Below are 19,932 nucleotides of genomic sequence, written 5' to 3' on the forward strand. Positions count from 1 at the left end.
CACTGGCCTCTTTATCGGCAGGGTAGTAGGTGGCAGTGTCTGCTCCACCGAGATCACGTCAGGTCTCCATAGCCTTTACTGTATACCCATCATCCAGATTCTGTTGTCTAATGTCTAATTACTTCCCCTGAGACTCCTCGGAGGCATAATCTTGCACTCACTTTGCAAACAGCAAGAAGTGCAAGATAATGTACATTCCTCTAGGGAAGGTGAAAAGGGAGGATGAATGTCTAGCAATCTTGGGTCAAGTGGGACAGCTCTAAACATACTTCATATGCTATGGACTGAATACTTGTGCCTCGCCCTGAAATTCATATATTAAAATCCTAACCCCCAAGCTTACTACAAACAAGGCCTTTGGGAGGTGTTTAGGTCATGAAGGCAGATCCTCATGAATGGGATTACTGTGCTTGTAAGTAACCCCAGGGCACTGCCTTGTCCCTTTCTTCATGTGAGGTCGCAGTGAAAAGACAGCCACCTCTGAGGAAGAGGGTCTCACCAGACACCAGAGCTGCCAGTGCCTTGGTCTTGGACTTCCCGGCCTCCAGAACTATGAGAAATAAATTTCTCTTGTTTATAAGCCACCTGGTCTGTGGTATTCTGTTAGAAGAGATCAAACAGGCCAAGACATTGAGAATAAGTTGAACCTGGAACTACAAAGCCATCATATCCTTGCTTGGCTCTTTCCCTAGCCTTACTCTGCCCCCTACTGTTTTCTCCTGGTACTTCCTTAATCAATCCTTCCTACATAAATTCTTGTCTCCAAGGACTGCTTCTGGAAGCCCAACCTAAGACAAATAGTGTAATGGAAGAGCATTTTTGGACCACATTTTCTTGGATTTGAATCTTTCTCCATTACTACCTTATTTATTTTTCTTGAAATATATTTGACACATAACACTGCAAATTTAAGGTGTACAACATGCTAAAAGACTTGATTTGAATTTTAAATCTGTATATGTAAGACTGAGATGTATTTTCTCTACAGAGATCTTTTTCTGAATTACAGCCTCCCTCCTTTCTCCAAAAGAAACTTAGCTACATTGACACCCAAGGGTGTTTATGTACAGTTTTGAATATAAACATTCCTTATCGTTTTGCTCTGAAAATCTTTCCTCTCAAAGAGATGCTCTGCATTTAGTCATGCACTCAACTAATCAACTAAGGAAAAACACAAAAAACCACACACCTATATCTAGTCTACTGTGTGCTCTCTGTTAGGTGTCAAAGGAGAAAGCAAAGAGGTATCAAACATGACTCTGACATTCATATTCTTAGGGGAAGCACACTGACTCAAACCGCCCACGCTGGCCAGGCACCATAGTAACCATCTGCATATGTTGTTTTACAAGAGGAGGTCCTGCTAAGGAACACAGAACTAATAAGCCTCAACCAACTGGAAGAGTTCAGGAAAGGTCAAAAGAAGACATCACATGTCCGACCACCTCTCAGAATCCTTCTCACTGTCATCCATCTTCACTGAACAAGGTGTGCACCACTCAGGAAGGACTCTACCCGGAAACTAATCCCATCACCATAAAACCCGAGACAGCGAGCCCCGTGGCAGAGCTGTTCTCCTGGGTTCCCTTACCCTACTGCTCTCCAAGGGTGCCCTTTCCCAGTAAAATCTCTTGCTTTGTCAGCACATATGTCTCCTTGGACAATTCATTTCCAAGTGTTAGACAAGAGCCCTGTTTTGGGCCCTGGAAGGGGTCCCACTTTCTGAATAATATGGTTCATATTCTAGAATGGTAGAGAATTATAGACCAGAGAATGATAATTTCTGGTTGCCTCCCAGCATTGATTCCCCTAGAAGATTTTCCTACCAGAATCCTGAATTGCTTAGCTATACCACTGGGCAAAGAACAATTCCTACTTCCCTTGTGTGGCCTAAATTCATTTATGTGATCCCATCCTTGACATGAACTTAAATTGGTCAAATCACAGGGACTTTTCCATGGTGACTGATGGAAGAGACGTCCTCTCCTTTCCCCAAGATGTGAAAGAAAAAGTGTTATGTTGGGAGTTGAGGCCACCATTTTCCTAACATGAGGGAAAACAGGCCAAGGATGAAAATAATAGAATAGTAAGGGCCAAAGTCAATGAAGCTGAAGTTCTTGAAACATCATAAATCTCCAGACTAACAGATTTGCCTGAAATCAACACAAAGCAATGTTCAGTTGAAATGAAAATCAGTTTGGTGCTGATAGTAATTGTCAATGACAATAATTTTCTTCCGTCACCCTTCATTTCTTTCCTCTCTTTAGACAAACAATGCAAACTGAGATGAGCACTCAAATCTGCATTAAGTTATAAGCTCTGTTAATTAAGACTTTAAAAAAAAAAAAAGCGCACACAAAAATGAGTTCCCAAAATAGCTAACATCTGAGTTTTGGGTTCTGTACGTAACATATTTGAAAACCAATTTTTTTTATGAGAACACTAAATATTTAGAATATGCCAAAGCCATATAGCTTCTCTGGTGGCTCAGACAGTAAAGAATCTGCCTGCAATGCAGGAGATCCGGGTTAGATTCCTGGGTCAGGAAGATCCCCTGGAGAAGTGAATGGCCACCCACTACAGTATTCTTTGCTGGAGAAGTCTATGGACAGTCCATGGGGTCGCAAAGAGTCGGACATGACTGAGCAACTAACTTTCACTTTCAGAGCAATATGGCTCATCCTATTTTGTATTTCCCACCTATAAAATACCCTTCAAGCAACTTTCCTGTCATAATATTTATCCCAGTCCACACCTCCTATGCATTCTACCTGAATTATAGCAATAGCCACATACTTACCTTCTTGAATGTACAGGAGTTTGCTTTCTGAACCACACTCCATAGCCAATACTTTGGTCACCTGAATCTAAGAGCTGAAAAAGACCCTGATGCTGGGAAAGATTGAGAGCAGGAAGAGAAGGGATAGCAGAGTATGCGATGGTTAGACAGTATCACTGACTCGAAGGACATGTATTTGACCAAACTCTGGGAGACAGTGAAGGAAAGAGGAGCCTTGTGTGCTGCAGTCCATGGGGTCATAGAGTTGGACACAATTTAGTGACTGAATAACAACAACAACAACCCTATCCCAGGCAAATCGCCTTTAGAAATCAGCACTTTTAACCTTGTTAATCAGAATAATATTTGATGGCACCACCCTACCTGTCTTATAGCCAATCAACTCCACACTTCGGTTTCTGATATCAAGGGCTCTCTTTCATTGGCTGCATGTTACTTACACAGTCTCAATATGCATGAATTTCCAGCCATAGGAATTACTTCTCTTCATGCACCATGTTCATTCTTCCCTCCATGATTTCATTAGTACTGTTTTCTCCATCCAATACATCCCCCTTACTCAACTCTGCTTATTAAAATCTTACTCATTCTTGAAAGCCCAGGTTTTGTTTTCCCCAGACGCCTTCTCTGATTATTTTGGCTCATATTTGTCTTGTTTCTCTGAACTTCTTTCAGGAGGCAATACTATGTGGTAGACTGAAACCAAAGACTTGGTTTAGAATCCAATGTCTGGCACTTACCAGCTGTGTGGCCTGGGGCAGATTGCTTAACCTTACTGAAACTTAGGGTTTTTATGTATAAAATGTAAATACAAATCAACTTCTAATCCATTATAAAAAGTCAAAGAAAATATGTCTAGCTCATAACTCTTAGTATGATGCTGAAAACTCTACACAATTCTGTGCAACTTAGTAAATCTATCATTTTTTATTGGATGCAATAATTTCATATATGAGTTTTTTCTGCTTATTTGGAGTTGCAACTCACTGTTTTACCATTTGTTGACAATTCACTCCAGGGAGCAGACTTCTTCAAAGTGTTTATTATTTCTGTGTATTGTAATTAAGAGAATAGTATATCAAGACTAGATATTGCCAGTTACTCTTTGACAAGCAACTTCTAACTTACTTTTAAGTATAAGCTGTTTTTAAACAATGAATTGAATATTTTAGGTTAACTTGCATTTCAGATTCTGGAAATTCACGGAATCAAAAGTGCATACTCTTTATATAAAATAGACATGATTTACTGCTTCCTAGTACAGAAAAATGGTTCAGAGAACTTATCCAACAATGCTGTTAGCCAGTGCATGCTATTCAATGCAGCAATACATACATCAAAGGTATGAGTATATCTGGATTTCTGCAGGGTAGAAAGACACACAAGGACCAACATGTTTTATGGAAAATCAAAAGTGCAGAAGTGGGGGATATCTGATAGGAACATAGCTCCACATCACAGAATGACAGGGGAGGCAGAACAGTGCAATAAAAATGCATGAATACTCCAATTTTATCTAAAGTGACCCATCTTCCTACAGTGGAGAAGTGGACTAAAGATTAATAGAGGAAAGAATTGGAAGCAACACTCAGCTGAGCAAAGATAAGTAAACATTAAATCACCAAAATAATGAGGAAAGTATTTGCAACATTTATGTCAAGAAAAGGGCCTATTACCTTAATATAAAAAAGCTCTGATAAATAAACAAAAAAACCCAGTAAAGAAAGGCAAAGTTACATGAAAGAAAAGTTCATAGCAAAAATACACAACTGGTTACAAATAGAGAAAATGTTGTTAAAAGGCATTCATAATTAAATAAATGGAAATGAAAACAATATACTCTTTCACCTATCAGATTGGCAACATGTTAGAAGTTTGTTAAAAGGCAATGTCTTAGAGTATTATGGACTGAATGCTGTATCTCTCAAAATTCATCCATTGACGTCTCAACCCCGAAAGTGACTGTGTTTGGCGACAGAGCCTTTATGGAAGTATGCTCGGTTTCACAGTCGTGTCCAACTCTTTGTGACCCCATGAACTGTAGCCTGACAGGCTCCTCTGTCCATAGGATTCTCCAGGCAAAAATACTGAAGTGAGTTTTTATGCCGTCCTCCAGGGGATCTTCCTGACTCAGGGACTGAACCCACATCTCCTGTGTCTCCTGCACTGCAAGCAGATTCTTTACCCACTGAGCCACCTGGGAAGCCCGACTTCTACACAGTGCATAGTATATACAACCATTCATCAAATGTCAGTTCTCACATTTCTGATTCATAATCTACCTATAATACTTCCTTGACTATTACATATATATTGCATTTATACTATACTGTTGCTGCTACTGCTACTGCTAAGTCACTTCAGTCGTGTCCGACTCTGTGCGACCCCATAGACAGCAGCCCACCAGGCTCCCCCGTCCCTGGGATTCTCCAGGCAAGAACACTGGAGTGGGTTGCCATTTCCTTCCCCAATGCATGAAAGTGAAAAGTGAAAGTGAAGTCGCTCAGTCGTGTCTGACTCTTAGCGACCCCGTGGACTGCAGCCTACCAGGCTCCTCCATCCATGGGATTTTCCAGGCAAGAGTACTGGAGTGGGGTGCCATCGCCTTCTCCATATACTATACTGTTATACTTAAATATATTATATGGAGTCCTTCAAAAATGTTTATTTCCCTAATCTTGAATTAGGGGAACATAGTTTTTTCTTCTCATGAATTTTTAATTCAAAATTAGTTATTTAGAGTGATAACTGATCAAGATGAAGCAACATACTGTTCCTCTGCAAACCCAATTATAGACTCCAAATTTTTAGGCCCTTAGAATAAAAGAGTTTTCTCCCCAAGCCTGCTGTCAAGACTTTGCAGCCCACTGGCAGATGTCACTGAGCTGGTTTCACCTCTGATCAGACACAGCTCCTTCTGGGAGAGTCTCAGCAAAGACACCCAGACCTTCCCTTGGGTTCTGCACCAAACATTTTCTGTCTCCCTGGATTGTTTCCGCTTTCTGGTCTCCTTTGAAGTTACAGTAGATAGTCTGCTTTTTGTTGTTGTTATTGCTGTTATGTGTGTATGTGTGTTTGTTTTTTTATAGTTTAAAGGCCTAATAATTCCATTCATGAAAGAACAACTCAATGACTAACAGATGATCTTCATGATAAAATGCCATAGCCCTAAATTAAGGGGAAAAAAGCTTAGTATTTCACTTAGCTCAATACAACTTACATGTAAATATAACTGATTTAATTCTGCATTTTTTTTTTTTTTCGATAGACTTCAGCCGTCATTCAGGCACACAGAGCTGATGTTTATTATGTTTTTTCATGATCCGATTATGCTCAGTGAACAGCACATCTCCGGGAACCTCCCAGAGCCTGGGGATTTGAGCCGTGGTCACAGACCATGCAGGGGTCTTCACAGGGGTTGGGAGGCTGAGGGCTTTCCCCGGGCCCATCTACGGATGGAAAGGAGGAGAGGCTGCAAGCATCACCATTTCTTAAGTTAGGGCTTTCTCCTTTCTGTCCTTCCTCCAGGCCCTGTTAGTCATCATCATCGTCGTCCTCTGGAACAAAAATGTCATGTTCCTCAAGTAGAGCAGCAAAGTTCTTGCTAATGAGCGTCCCAACATAGAGAAACGGGATCACAATGGAGAACACGCGGAGAAGGCCGAAGGACATTTTCACCGGTTTGGGCAAAATGGCGCCGCTGCGAGTAACGATGACCGACCTCGTCGGTACCAGACTCTGACCTGAGCAGCTCCGTCCGGCGGAGACATCACCACCTTTCCTCAGGCTCAGCCAGCTCCGGGAAGCCCCAGATCCGACGCGTACCAACGCCAGCCACCGAGCCACTCCGGACGCCATGTCCCAGCTCCGCCCCTAGTCCGGGCCCTAGGACTAATTCTGCATATTTTATTTTATTTTTTTTTAAATTTTATTTTATTTTTAAACTTTACATAACTGTATTAGTTTTGCCAAATATCAAAATGAATCCGCCACAGGTGGGTTTGCCTCAATATTCTTTCGAAGGACTGATGCTGAAGCTGAAGCTCCAATACTTTGGCCATCTGATGCGAAGAACTGACTCATTGAAAAAGACCCTGATGCTAGGGAAGATTTAAGGAAGGAAGAGAAGGGGACAAAAGAAGATGAGATGGTTGGATGGCATCACCAACTCCATGGACATGCGTTTGAGCAAGCTCCGGGTTTGATGATGGACAGGGAAGCCTGGCGTGCTGCAGTCCATGGAGTCACAAATAGTCAGACATGACAGAGACTGAACTGAACTGAACTGAACTGAGGGTTTCCCTGGTGGTTCAGATGGTAAAGAATCCACCTGCAATGCTGGAGACCTGGGTTTGATCCCTGTGTTGGGAAGATCCCCTGGAAAAGGGAATGGCTACCCACTCCAGTATTCCGGCCTGGAGAATTCCATGGACAGAGGAGCAAGGCAGGCTACAGTCCATGGGGTCACAAAGAGTTGGACACGACTGAGCGACTTTCACATTCACTTTCACTTCAAGACTTACTTCCACATTCTGAAAGTTCTAATAGATATGTTTATATATAATTTATCATAATACTTTTGGCTTATTTAAATAAAGTATATTATTTTAGCATTGATTCATCATAATTTAAGGACTTTGTTTCCTGCAGAAATTTAATAAATGGGCCATCTTATTTTTCTTCTAGGAAGAGGAAAATAATCTTCGCATGGTATTTTTCATTCCTTCAGGCATAGTTTAAAGTTAGCTATAACTATAAGCAATACAAATGAATAACACTTGCCTGATGCAGAATTCTATGTTGGCTTTTATCCAAAGGTCTAGAATTCACTGCTCTTTAGATTAAATTTAAGTTTAAAGCATAGTCTATTTTATCTTGTAATTAAAGTAGGGGAAACTGATATTAAGTATTTTTTCTCTAAGATACAAAGTAACATTGCTTTAGAGCTGGTAATAAATGCAGGTTTCCCCAAAATAATTAATTTCATTGAATTTTTCCCCTTTCTATGAAGTGTCTACAAGTAGCACAGCAGAACAGTTCAGTTCAGCCCTTAAATTCGAAACATAATCCATAGTGCCACACATTCAAAGTTCATTTGTTTCACGGATAAGAGAGATTTTTCTGAACATTGTTTATAACTCACCATCACTGACTTGAATTTAGATTTGGGCTATTCATTCAACAAACATTCACCAAGCACCACTGCCCAGAATTGAAGGTCTAAGGATGAGAACAGCACAATTTTCCCGGGGCTTAGGTTCTAAAGTCAGTCTTGTTGATGTATGACAGAAAACCACAAAATTCTGTAAAGCAACTATCCTTCAATTAAAAAAAAAAAAAGATGAGTCCTATAGGACAGTCATCATTTCTATTTATATGCTCCAAGACGTTACACACACTATGATGCTTAATTTCATCTCACCTTCATACCATCCAGAGACGGGTATCATGTCCTTATTTTACAGACAAGGGAACTGAGTCAATAGAACAAGCAATTAAGTCAAAGGAATGAACTCTCACAGCTGCTGAGTAGTAGGCTTGAACTGTCTTAAGTCAACAGGGCTGACTGGCCTAAGTCCCATTCTGGGGGACTGTTCTTGTCTCCCTTTCTTATTCACACAGGTTGCAGAGGGGGTCTAAATGGGGATCTATGGTTAGAAAAGAAGTTGGAATAAGGCTCAAAACTAATTTTATACTTTAACACTACAGCACTGTTTCAAAGAGTCATTTGATTTTATTTATGAAGTTTTGCCTTCTGGCTGGAAAAGAGATCATTAAAAATAATAAAAAAAGATGGAATTTTGCGGCTAGCTATTTTTGGGGTGGGGTGGTCGTGGTGGCTGTGCTGGGTCCCCATCCCTGCATGGGCTTTTCTCTAGTTGCAGACAGGGAGGGCTATTCTTTATTGCAGTGCATGGGCCTCTCACTGCAGTGGCTTCTCTGGTTGTGGAGCACAAGCTCTAGCACTCGGGCTGCAGTAGTTGCGGTTCCCGGACTCGAGAGCACAGCCTCAGGAGCTGTCATGCATGGGCTTCGCTGCTCCGAGTCATGTAGGATCTTCCCAAACCAGGGATCGAACCCATGTCTCCTGCATTGGCAGGCAGATTCTTTACCACTGAGCTACCTGGGAATCCCTAGCCATTATTATTGATATCAATTAAAAAATAGTAATCACAGGCTCGATTCACATGAGTTTGGGTGAACTCCAGGAGTTGGTGATGGACAGGGAGGCCTGGCGTGCTGCGATTCATGGGGTCGCAAAAAGCTGGACACAACTGAGCAACTGAACTGGGCTGAACTGAACTGATAGTGTCTTCCCTGGAGGGCCAGTGACTAGGACTCTACGCTTCCACTACAGGGGGTGCAGTTTCGATCCCTGGTCAGAGAACTAAGATCCCATATGCCAACCAACCAAAAAAATTTTTAAATAAAAGAAATACACATGAATCATCTTTACATTTCAGGAAAATTAAATAAATAAATGAATACCAGTGGATGGCTTTTGTAAGTATGTCTCCTCTCTTTGTTTCTTTCTTATTCTCTACATACCTAAACATGAGACTTCCATAAAAAGAAGTCTTCATTTACAGAGCAATTCCAAGAAAAGGGGAAACCAATAAGCTGAAGAGTGTCTCACTCAGGCTACGGCTGAGTTAACACTTATCTTTGAAGTTATTTGCTTGCTTTTGATTTTGAGAAGTTTATATACAGAGAAAATAATATAACAATTTATATAACAACCACCCAGAATTAAATAGCATATTGTCATTTTTACACTGTTGTTCTTCTTTGCCCCCACTAAACACAGCACATGTCTCTGCTCTCACTAGGTACTCAAGGATGACCTGAATGACAAACTCAGGTATTCAGAGCCTCAAGGAAAAACTCAGGCATCATCAGTTTCAACAAGTCTGATCTTTTTTTCCTAAACATGGCCACCACCCCCTTTAAATTAAACCTCAAATAACTTTGGCAATCAATATTTTTTATCAAAATTTAAATATTCTTAGGTCTGCTGTATGGATTGACTTATAGAGAAACTTATAAAAAGCAAGGGTGACTTATTTTGCTTTTATTTTTTTTTTTGGTCATGCCATGGATCTTGTGGCTTATGGAATCTTAGTTCCCTGACCAAGGATTGAACCTGGGCCCTCAGCACTGAGAATACCAGGTCATAACCACTGGATCACCAGGGAAGTCCCAGGCATGGGTGATTTATTTCACATTCTTCTCAATCAGATAAAAGACACATGCAATCTAAACTTCATAATTCACAACCTACATAGGTATTCATATTCCAAGAGAAATGTGCAGTTTCAATAATGTGGCCAATCTCTTTTCTTGGCAGTTGAAAGAAGATATCTAAAAATTATTTGATAAATCAAGCTATGATAATGGTTCCAAGAGAGAATTCATCATCTTCTCTCCCCCATGAACCATCTCTTCTTTCAAATTTTTATTAAGGTCTTAACCTCTAACATCGAGTGAGCTGCCAAGCATTTCAACTTCTCCCTCTACAACAACACATATGCATTCTCTCATTCCCAAGCCACTCTCCTACTGGAGGCTGTCTTTTCCTCTCACATACACTATTCTAACCTGTCAGGGCTAAACTCCTTCCTCTAAGCTTTGGCATTTTAAAACCTCAACAACAGATCATGCCATTCCACTAGGCAGAACCCAACAGCTCCACTTTGCTTCAAGAGAAATCCACTTTTCAGCCTCCTACCCATGCTCCATATGATAGCGTCACAAGACCCCCAAACCGTACCAGGAAGATCTGTTCTCAGTGCTTATGGTCATGGCATTCCAGTCTTCTCAAGCCTGAATCTGGCAAAACTGAAATGTATCCACCAGAATTCAAGTTCTGTTAGGATAGTTAGCTGTTTTAAACACCCCTCAGCTGGAAAACATCTGGATCCTCAAAACTTAAATACACCGTCAAGCATATTGATAAGCTCAGTAAGAAATAAAGGGAAACTTCTCAAAGGTAAATTTATACATATATTTGAAATCAAAGTGACAGACAAAAACTGAAGCTGAGGCTCCTATGAGAATATGTGTCTCTACCATGATCGCAGAGACTCAGGGAATATCAGTAACAGGATAGCTAACGGAATACTCCGAGGGAGACTGAGCTTGACACACTCCTCTTCCCCAACTCCATTTAGACATAGAACCTGGAACCCTCAATTTGATACAACTCCAGTAAAATGGTAAACTAGAAAAATCTAACTGCTAGCAAAGGTAGCCAATGAAAAAACTTGCTTCTGCCACAAATTTGGGTTAATAAGTCCTCCCCCTCAATTTATATCTTGAAGTCTTAAACTCCAATGTGATGATATTTGAAGATGGGGCCTTTGGGAGGTAATTAGGGTTAAATAAAGTCATGGGGGTAGGACCCTCATGTTGGAATTAAAGATTTTTAAGAAGAAAAATCAGAGAGTTTGTTTTCTCCTCTCTTTCTTCCTATAAAGAGGTCATATGAGCACCCAAAGAGAGGGCAGCTGCCTATAAGCCAAAAGAGGAGGCCTCAGGATGAAACCCACATTGCTGGTGCCTTGATTTTGGATTTCCTGGCCTCTGGAACTGTGAGAAATAAATTTCTGTCATTTACCAGTTGTCCACCACATACCTATATGAATAGCTAAAATTAAAGGGGCTTCCCAGATGGTGCTAGTGGTATAAAGAACCCTCCTGCCAATGCAGGAGATGCAAGAGCCGTGGGTTCAATCCCTGTGTCTGGAAGATCCCCTGAGTAGGAAATGGCAATCTGCCCCAGTATTCTTGCATGGGAAATTCCATGGACAGAAGAGCCTGGCAGGCTATAGGCCCTGGGGCCACGAAGAGCTGGACATGACTGAGTGACTGTGAACACAAAGGGATGGAAAGATATGAAGTAACTGGAATTCTAACACACTGCTGATGGAAATATAAAATAGCAACACTACTTTGAAAAACTATTTGACAGTTTCTTAAACATGCACACCGTGGAATCCAGCTATTGCTATTCTATTCTTAGACATATATCCAAGAGTAATAAAAGCATCTGTCCAAAAAAGACCTGTAAAAGAGTGTTCAAAGCAGCTTTATATGTGATAGCTAATCGCAGTGTGACTTTAATTTGCACTTGCTTAATGAGTCCTGCAGGAGAAAATGGCAACCCACTCCAGTATTCTTGCCTAGAAAACCGCATGGGCAGAGGAGCCTGGTGGGCTACATACAGTCCACGGGGTCACAAAGACCCAGACATAACTAAGCACGCGTGCACAATGAGTAGTGATGTCGAACAGTGTCTCTCCAGATAGTGGACATCATTTACACCTTAGCAAACCTGTTAAAAATCACACCATGCAATATCACCATGCTCCATCTGTGTGTGTGCTAAGTTGCAGCAGTCGTGCCCGACTCTTTGTAATCCAATGGACTGTAGGCCACCAAGCTCCTCTGTCCATGGATTCTCCAGGCAAGAATGCTGGAGTGGGTTGCCATGCCTTCCTCCAGGGGATCTTCCTGACCCAGGGACTTCTGACCCAAAAGCGTAAAAATGGAAATCACTGGTAATATCAAGATTTACAAGGATACAGAGCAATTAGAACCATTATAAACTAGAACATATATAAATTAGAACTATTATAAATTAGAACATTATAAACCATTGAAAACTGTCTTCTATCTAGGTTGAAACTATTTTATAGGGCTAAGAGTAAAGGTGTGTCAATCTCAAGATGAGGCATCAAATGGTCTTACAGAAATGTGTTTGTAACCTTGCCACCACCTTTGAATGAGCTCAATCTAGACTTCTGGAGAACAAGATACTATAAAGTAGAGCTCACTTCCCAGCTGAGGACTCCTAGACCAGCCTACAAAAAGCTAACTTCCAACCATATGAGAGAGCCCAGCCACCATTAAAGAACCACCTACACAACCCAAGCTGGTTACAGAACTATGAGTAAGCAAAGCAACAAACAGAAGAACACCTGCCGGCTCATCTGTAAACTGTAATAAATGTGTATTTATTTAAAGCCTTTGAATTTGGGGATGATTTGGGACACAGCAATAGCTAACTGAAACAAATAAAAAGTCTGGTATATACAGGCTATTGAACACTGTATCACACAAAGATGAAAATGAACACATGATTTTATACATGCAAAAGCATGGCTGACTCACAATATGTCGAGGTAAAGAAGACAGACACAAAAGAGTACTACTGCCTGATTCTCTCTGCACAATGTTCAAAACAAGCTAAGTTAGTAAAGTGACTGGATAGTGGTTATGTCTGGAGAGAAACGGTACCTGGAGGGGCCTCAAGTGCCACTTCTGGGGGAGTGGTCATATTCTAATTTCTTGAACTTGACTCTGATTCCATGAGCTAGTTCATCTTGTGAAAATCCAAGGGTCATATACTAGTGTTTGTATACTTTTATATAATTCAATAAAAGGATTTCTTAAAAGGAATTGATAAGAAATTGAACAGCAAATTCACCAAAGAGGTAATATAAATAAAAAGAGCATCAGTCTCCCACTGGTAGTCTGAGCAAAGCAAGTCAAAGCACTCATAAATACTAGTTTTCACCCACCAGTAGGCAATATATTTAAAAGACTGAAATATTCAGTACTTGAGAGGGAATAAGGAAATATTGCACACTGGTAGTATGTGAAATTTAGAAAGTAATCTAATGAATATACTAAAATTTGGAATGCAGATAATCCTTACTCAATGCATTTATGAATCTATCCTATAGAAATGAAATCATTAATATGTAAGGATATAATTACTAGAATATTTATTGAAGCACTGTTTATAGCAGCAAAAGAATTAAATCCCCTTGAATATACATCAAATGTGGATCGTTACAAAAGCTGCAGTTTATATGTAACAGGGGATTTAATTATTTAAATATTAAAATGCATGTGTTATTACTTTTTGACCTGCAATGATAAGGGTGGTAATTTGAAAAAGCAAATTTCAAAGTGATATATATAGTGATCCTACTTCTGTTTCAAAAAAGAAGGGATATTAACCCAATAAAACCCTATTTAATTCTGTATTTTTTTTCCTGAATATAAAGTTATAGAAATTAACAAATAAGTCTATTAACATTGGTTACCTCAGAGAAGTGGAATTTGGAAGAAGGGGAACCCCACTGTTTCTTTTATACAGTTCACTCTTTTTTCTTGTTGTAACAAGTTTTTATTACATTGCAAAAGAAACTTATACACAAATTAGAAAACACTTAACAAAAAACTCTAGGGCTTCCCTAGTGGTCCAGGGGTTAAGAATCCACCTTGCAATGCAAGGGACAGCAGTCCAATCCCTGATCCAGGAAGATCCCACATGCCACGGAGCAACTAAGCTAGTGAGCCACAACTTTATGAGCCTGCAAGCCACAATTACTGAAGCCCAAGGGCCCAGAGCCTGTGTTCCACGAGAGAAGCCACCACAACGAGAAGCCCGTGCATCACAGCTATAGAATGCCTGTGCAGAAAGGAAGATTCAGCACTGCCAAAAAATAAATAAATAAATCTTTTTTAAAAGACCTATAACATTTTTTTTCCTAAACTCTCAGCATTTAAATTAAAAATAAGAACATCCCATCACCTCATTAAATGCAGTTTTCAAATTTTATATTCAATCAGCACAGGTAAACGTAAACATTACACAAAATAGACCCCAAGAAAGGAGGAAAAACTAAAGCATTCTCTTGAGAAACAGTGCACAGAACAAACTCCTTAATCTTTCAAATAATGAGGGACAAAATTTTAATAGTTGTGATCTCTTTTCAAGATTATTAAAGGCCAGTCCAGGAGGACATCTTATCACATAAATATCGTATGCTATTAATTCAAGCAGAAGAATAAAGCTTTCTATAAAATATCTTTTAGCACTTGGAACAAATATATTTTGCATAAAGTGACCAATCCAAAAATCCATTGGAAAATTTATTTGCTATATGAGTGGAAAATATTACTCAGAGTACTGACATTTCCTGTTTATCATTAAAAAAAAAACTTAGTTCCCTAACCTTGTAAGTTTGATTCATTTGTGAATCTTACAACTTCTAGAAATGGGAGTTTTCCTTAAGTAACAAATAAGATACATTTGGCAGCCTAGTTCTTGTAAGAATCAAGCTTTATCTTAAAAATGAATACAGAAATAAAAGTGAAGATAGCAGAAATAGTGAATAGCAAATTATAAAGGACCAATATATAATATGAAATCCTCTTGGCTATAAACAAATATATTTCAATGTTCTCTTCATTTTAATGTCTCAAAAAAGTCAATGATATCAAAGTGAGTTTCACACCTGCTCTAAATTACTTGGATGTAATTATTCATTAATTTAGAGTTTTTTCAAAAGCTCTATAAATTATTTCATTAGAGATTATTGAAAGATGACAGGTTAGAAACGGTTACAAACCCTGGGTGTATTTTTTTACTGTAAAATTGTATTTTATTTCGTATGTTGAAAAAGAGATAAGTAACAGCAATTTTGAATTTATGACCTAAGTTTGAATCCCAGTTTCAATTAATTAACTGGATGAGAAAGGCAGTTTTTTTTCATGAGACTGCATTTTCTGCAACCATGAAATAAATGTTGATGAAAGCAAACAGAAGTTTTTGTCAGAGTAAAAAATGCCTTTATATCAGGTGCTTTATACACATTTTCAGATAATTAATCTATGAGTATCTCCATTTTGCCAATGAAGAAGGTGACGTTCAGAATTCTGTTTAACTCACTCAAGGTCACACTGTGGAAAACTCTTAAAGAGATGGGAATACCAGACCACCTTACCTGTCTCCTGAGAAACCTGTATGCAGGACAAGAGCAACAGTTTGAACCATACATGGAACAATGGACTGGCTCAAAATTGGACAAAGAGTACATCAAGGCTGTATATTATCACCTTGCTTATTTAACTTCTATGCAGAGTACATCATGTGAAATGCCGGGCTGGATGAAGCACAAGCTGGAATCAAGAGTGCTGGGAGAAAAGTCAACAATTTCAGATATGCAGATGATACCATCCTAATGACAGAAAGTGAAGAGGAACTAAAGAGCTGGATGACAGTGAAAGAGGAGAGTTAAAAACTGGCATAAAACTCAACATTCAAAAACTAAGATCATGACATCCAGTCCCATCACTTCATGGCAAATAGATTGGCAAAAAAGTAGAAAGACTGAGAGACTTTATTTTCTTGTACTCCAAAATCACTGCGGACGGTGACTGCAGCCATGAAATAAAGACACTTGCTCCTTGGAAGGAAAGCTATAACAAACCTAGACAGAGTATTAAAAAGGAGAGATATCACTTTGCCAAGAAAGATTCATATAGTCAAAACTATGGTTTTTCCAGTAGTCTTGTACGAATGTGAGAGTTCGATCATAAAGAAAGCCAAGCACTGAAGAATTGATGCTTTTAAATTGTGGTGCTTGGGAAGACTCTTGAGAGGCTCTTGGACAGCAAGAAGATCAAACCAGTCAATCCTAAAGGAAATCAATCCTGACTATTCACTGGAAGGGCTGATGCTGAAGCTGAAGCTCCAATACTTTGGCCACCTGACACAAAGAGCCAACTCATTGGAAAAGGCCCTGATGCTGGGAAAGACTGAAGGGAGCAGGAGAAGGGGATGACAGAGGACACAGTGGTTGGAGGGCATCACCAATTCAATGGACACGAGTTTGAGCAAACTTCAGGAGACAGTGAAGGACAGGGAAGTCCAGAATACTACAGTCCATGGAATCACAAAAAGTCAGATGTAACTTAGTGACTGGACAACAACAAAGGTCACACAAATGGTAAATGGGAGAGCCAGGATTTGAAACCAGCTCTAAGTGACTGCAAAGACAGGGTCCTTGAAACTTTGGTATGTATAAGTTAAATATATTCTGTAAGCTCCCACTGCTAAGTGAATATGTTTTATAATACTAAATCCTCTGTAACATTAGGAAAGACATGTAAATTTTCTGAACCTTAGCTTCCTCCTCTGCAAAACAGTATAAGTATTAACAGTACTTAGCACAGTGGCTGGAACATTAGGACCAATCAACCCATATTTGTTTTCTAAAATCAGTATTTTTAAAGCACTTTCAGAATAATATTGAAAAGACAAGAATCATTGTCTCCATTTTGCAGGTCCATATAGTCAAAGCTGTGGTTTTTCCAGTAGTCATAGATGTCAGAGCTGGATCATAAAGAAAGCTGAGAGCCGAAGAATTGATGCTTTTGAACTCTGTTGCTGGAGAAGACTCTTGAGAGTCCCTTGGACAGCAAGGAGATCAAACCAGTCAATCCTAAAGGAAATGAACACTGAATATTCATTGGAAGGACTGGTGCTGAAGCTGAAGCTCCAATATTTTGGCCACTTGATGAGAAGAGCAGACTCATTGGAAAAGATCCTGATGCTGGGAAAGACTGAAGGCAGGAGGAGAAGGGCACGACAGAGGATGAGATGGTTGGATGGCATCATGGACTCAATGGGATGAGTTTGAGCAAAATCAGGGAAATAGTGAAGGACAGGGAAGCCTGGCGTGTTGCACTTCATGGGGTCACAAAGAATCAGATACGACTTAGTAACTGAACAACAACAACATATACTGATACCAATATCATAAAACGTGAGAGAAGCATATTCAATAACAGCATAATAAATAACACCGTATTTATTGATGTGATGAAAAACTGTGTTGTTTCCATTCAAAAGAACTAATTTTGCCTTGAAGTTATGATGTTAAGATCAGCTATCATGGAGGAAATATCCAATTTCATGAATAAAGATAGATTTGGAAATTTTTAATAACTATGAGAAATATTCTTCTTTGGAGAGTGGTTTCAAAGCAGTATTTTTTCAAATCTCAGGCAATAAATGAATAAACTCTCTCTTGAGATCCTTATCAGGTCCATGATTATATAAAATGAGGAACTAAGTCATACAAACCTCTTGTATAAAGAAGCCTACACATACTACATACTTGTAAACTACTGGGGAAACATGATTGACGTTGACAATGGGAATGGACGTCCAGCAACCTCAGTAGTCAAGCCACCCTACAGTGACTAGAACTCTTAGGGAAGACCTCTCATTTCCACAAGAACTGAAAGGCCATCACTCTCTTCCGAGGAACTGTCTGCAGCTTTTCTTTAAAGAACTAAATGCTTGTATGCATGTGTGTGCAATTAAGAGGTAGCCTTGGTTTCTATTTTGGAGGGCATGACGCAACTACCCAGAGTTTTAACATAAGTAAAACTGTAAGTTCATGACTGGGGGTAAAGCTACACAATAGTATCATTCAAGATAAAATCAGTGACCCCATTTAGGTAGTGAAAGCCACAGTCTACAGTCCCTTTCAATATTTCACATGAGGGGCTTTGGTGTGGTATGGTGAAGGCATTCTCTGATCAAAAAATGCAGTTACCCTGACAACAAGTAACCGCTGGGATTCTGCATTCTAATCTAACATAACCAGACTATGGATTTAAAGTTCAGCCGGCAGCTGCTAGCCGGCTGTAGCCCAGACAGATGTTGGCTGGAGCATCGAGGATTATTTGCCACATGTGGGACCAGATGGAAACTTCTGCACAGACCAACTTCAAAACTTTACTGCTGAAGCAAGAATCCTATTTTTCAGCTAATGATTGTTTTTTGCCATGGGCCTAAATAGTCATATTTTGAGATTAACTCAGCAAAAGTGCTCGTCCACGTTTATTTTTAAAATATACTTCTTCCTTGGGGAAAAGCATATAAACAGGAAAAGTACCAGCAATGAGCAACTTACTTCTCTGGGCTTCAGTTTCCTCATCTGTAAAATAAGGATAATAATACTACCTATTTCCTAGGCTGTTTTATGAGGATTGGTGACTCACAGAATGTATGATGTTTTCAGTAAGTGTCTTTCGTCTAATTTTATATTGGCGCTTAAGCACATAAACCAGAGGTTGTCTCCTGGTCATCCTCACCACACCTGGATTCTTACCTAAGATCCATCTGGTTGTACTCTCCCAAGATGATTCTTTCCATATGGCGTGGGACCGTGCCCAGACCTTCACTCCTTTCTTTTCACCTTGACTGCCTGTACTATGTCGTTAGACAGCAATGTTCACTTGCCAGCTTTAGGGTTTCTCTCTCATTCACGTGTGCATCTCTTCTCCCCATCTAGACTAGATCACTGGGGTGAAAGGCCATGTCTTATATCACCTTGTATTTGACAAAAGACATAGCTTGTCCGAAGTGGGTACTCACTAAACACTCACTGATAATTCTTTGAGATTTACAGGGTAGTTTGAAGGACTACTTCTCACTGATTAAGCATATAGTGTATTAAGTCCACACCTGATTTCTGAAATATGCCACGAACAAAATACCTCTTCTATATTCGTAAGACTTCCTCACATTAAGTGAAAGGCTGAGAGGCTTTTGGTAGCATTTATGTACTTATTAAGTTATTTACATGGTCCGGACTTTAGTTAATATTTATGATTCCACACAGAGCAATTCAGTGAGATTACACGGATGAAAAGATATCTCTTTGTTGGTAATGGAATGCATTCAAAAGTCAGCAAGGTGGCCTTCCGTATACAGTTTCTAAAATGGATCCATTACATTATAAACGTTAATGTACAGAGTTAACTTGATGTATATGTTCCACTAGAACATAAACCTTTTCCCTTCATAGAAGAAAGTATCCCTTATATCTGAATTAGTTCGTTGAAATTTTATAATGAAAGTCAGCTGTGGTTCCAGGAAACAGCTGGTGTTTTCGCCTCTCCACTTCCACAAAGAAATATGCAATGCATCAGGAACAAACTATCTCAAAACCATAAATTGCTTAAGTCTTCTTCATGTGCAGACAACAGTGCATTTCAATGGGAGACATTTGATGTGTGTTCAATTTTTACAACAGTTGTTAATTAAAACAGTGTATAACTATAAAAATATGCATGGATGCTATGTAATATGAAGAGCACTTTACTAGGTGCTATAAAATATAATTTAAATATGGTCTCCTGGGAAATTTTAATAAATATAAAACACTGGTTCTCAACCATGGGATTTGTTTGAAGATCATCGGGGAACTTGTGCAAATGACAGCAACATAAAAGTCTGGACTCTATCCCTAAAGATTCTA

General features: G+C 39.4%; 2 protein-coding genes across 2 annotated transcripts in view; both read right to left on the reverse strand.

Annotated features, from left to right (window-relative positions):
- Positions 1–19,932, reverse strand: part of MOXD1 (monooxygenase DBH like 1) — a 95,244-nt gene that overhangs the window by 35,277 nt on the left and 40,035 nt on the right. The window lies entirely within an intron of this gene.
- On the reverse strand, positions 6,082–6,687 carry LOC129620023 (essential MCU regulator, mitochondrial-like). Its single transcript, XM_055535655.1, has one exon. It carries the CDS (start codon positions 6,656–6,658, stop codon positions 6,335–6,337), a length of 324 nt encoding a protein of 107 aa, XP_055391630.1. The 5' UTR covers positions 6,659–6,687; the 3' UTR covers positions 6,082–6,334.

The sequence above is a fragment of the Bubalus kerabau genome, chromosome 9 (assembly GCF_029407905.1).
Source record: "Bubalus kerabau isolate K-KA32 ecotype Philippines breed swamp buffalo chromosome 9, PCC_UOA_SB_1v2, whole genome shotgun sequence".
Classification (NCBI taxonomy): domain Eukaryota; kingdom Metazoa; phylum Chordata; class Mammalia; order Artiodactyla; family Bovidae; genus Bubalus; species Bubalus kerabau.

Coding starts and splice junctions, on each gene's coding strand:
- LOC129620023 (XM_055535655.1), bottom strand. CDS start 6,658: ATGGCGTCCGGAGTGGCTCGGTGGCTGGCGTTGGTACGCGTCGGATCT.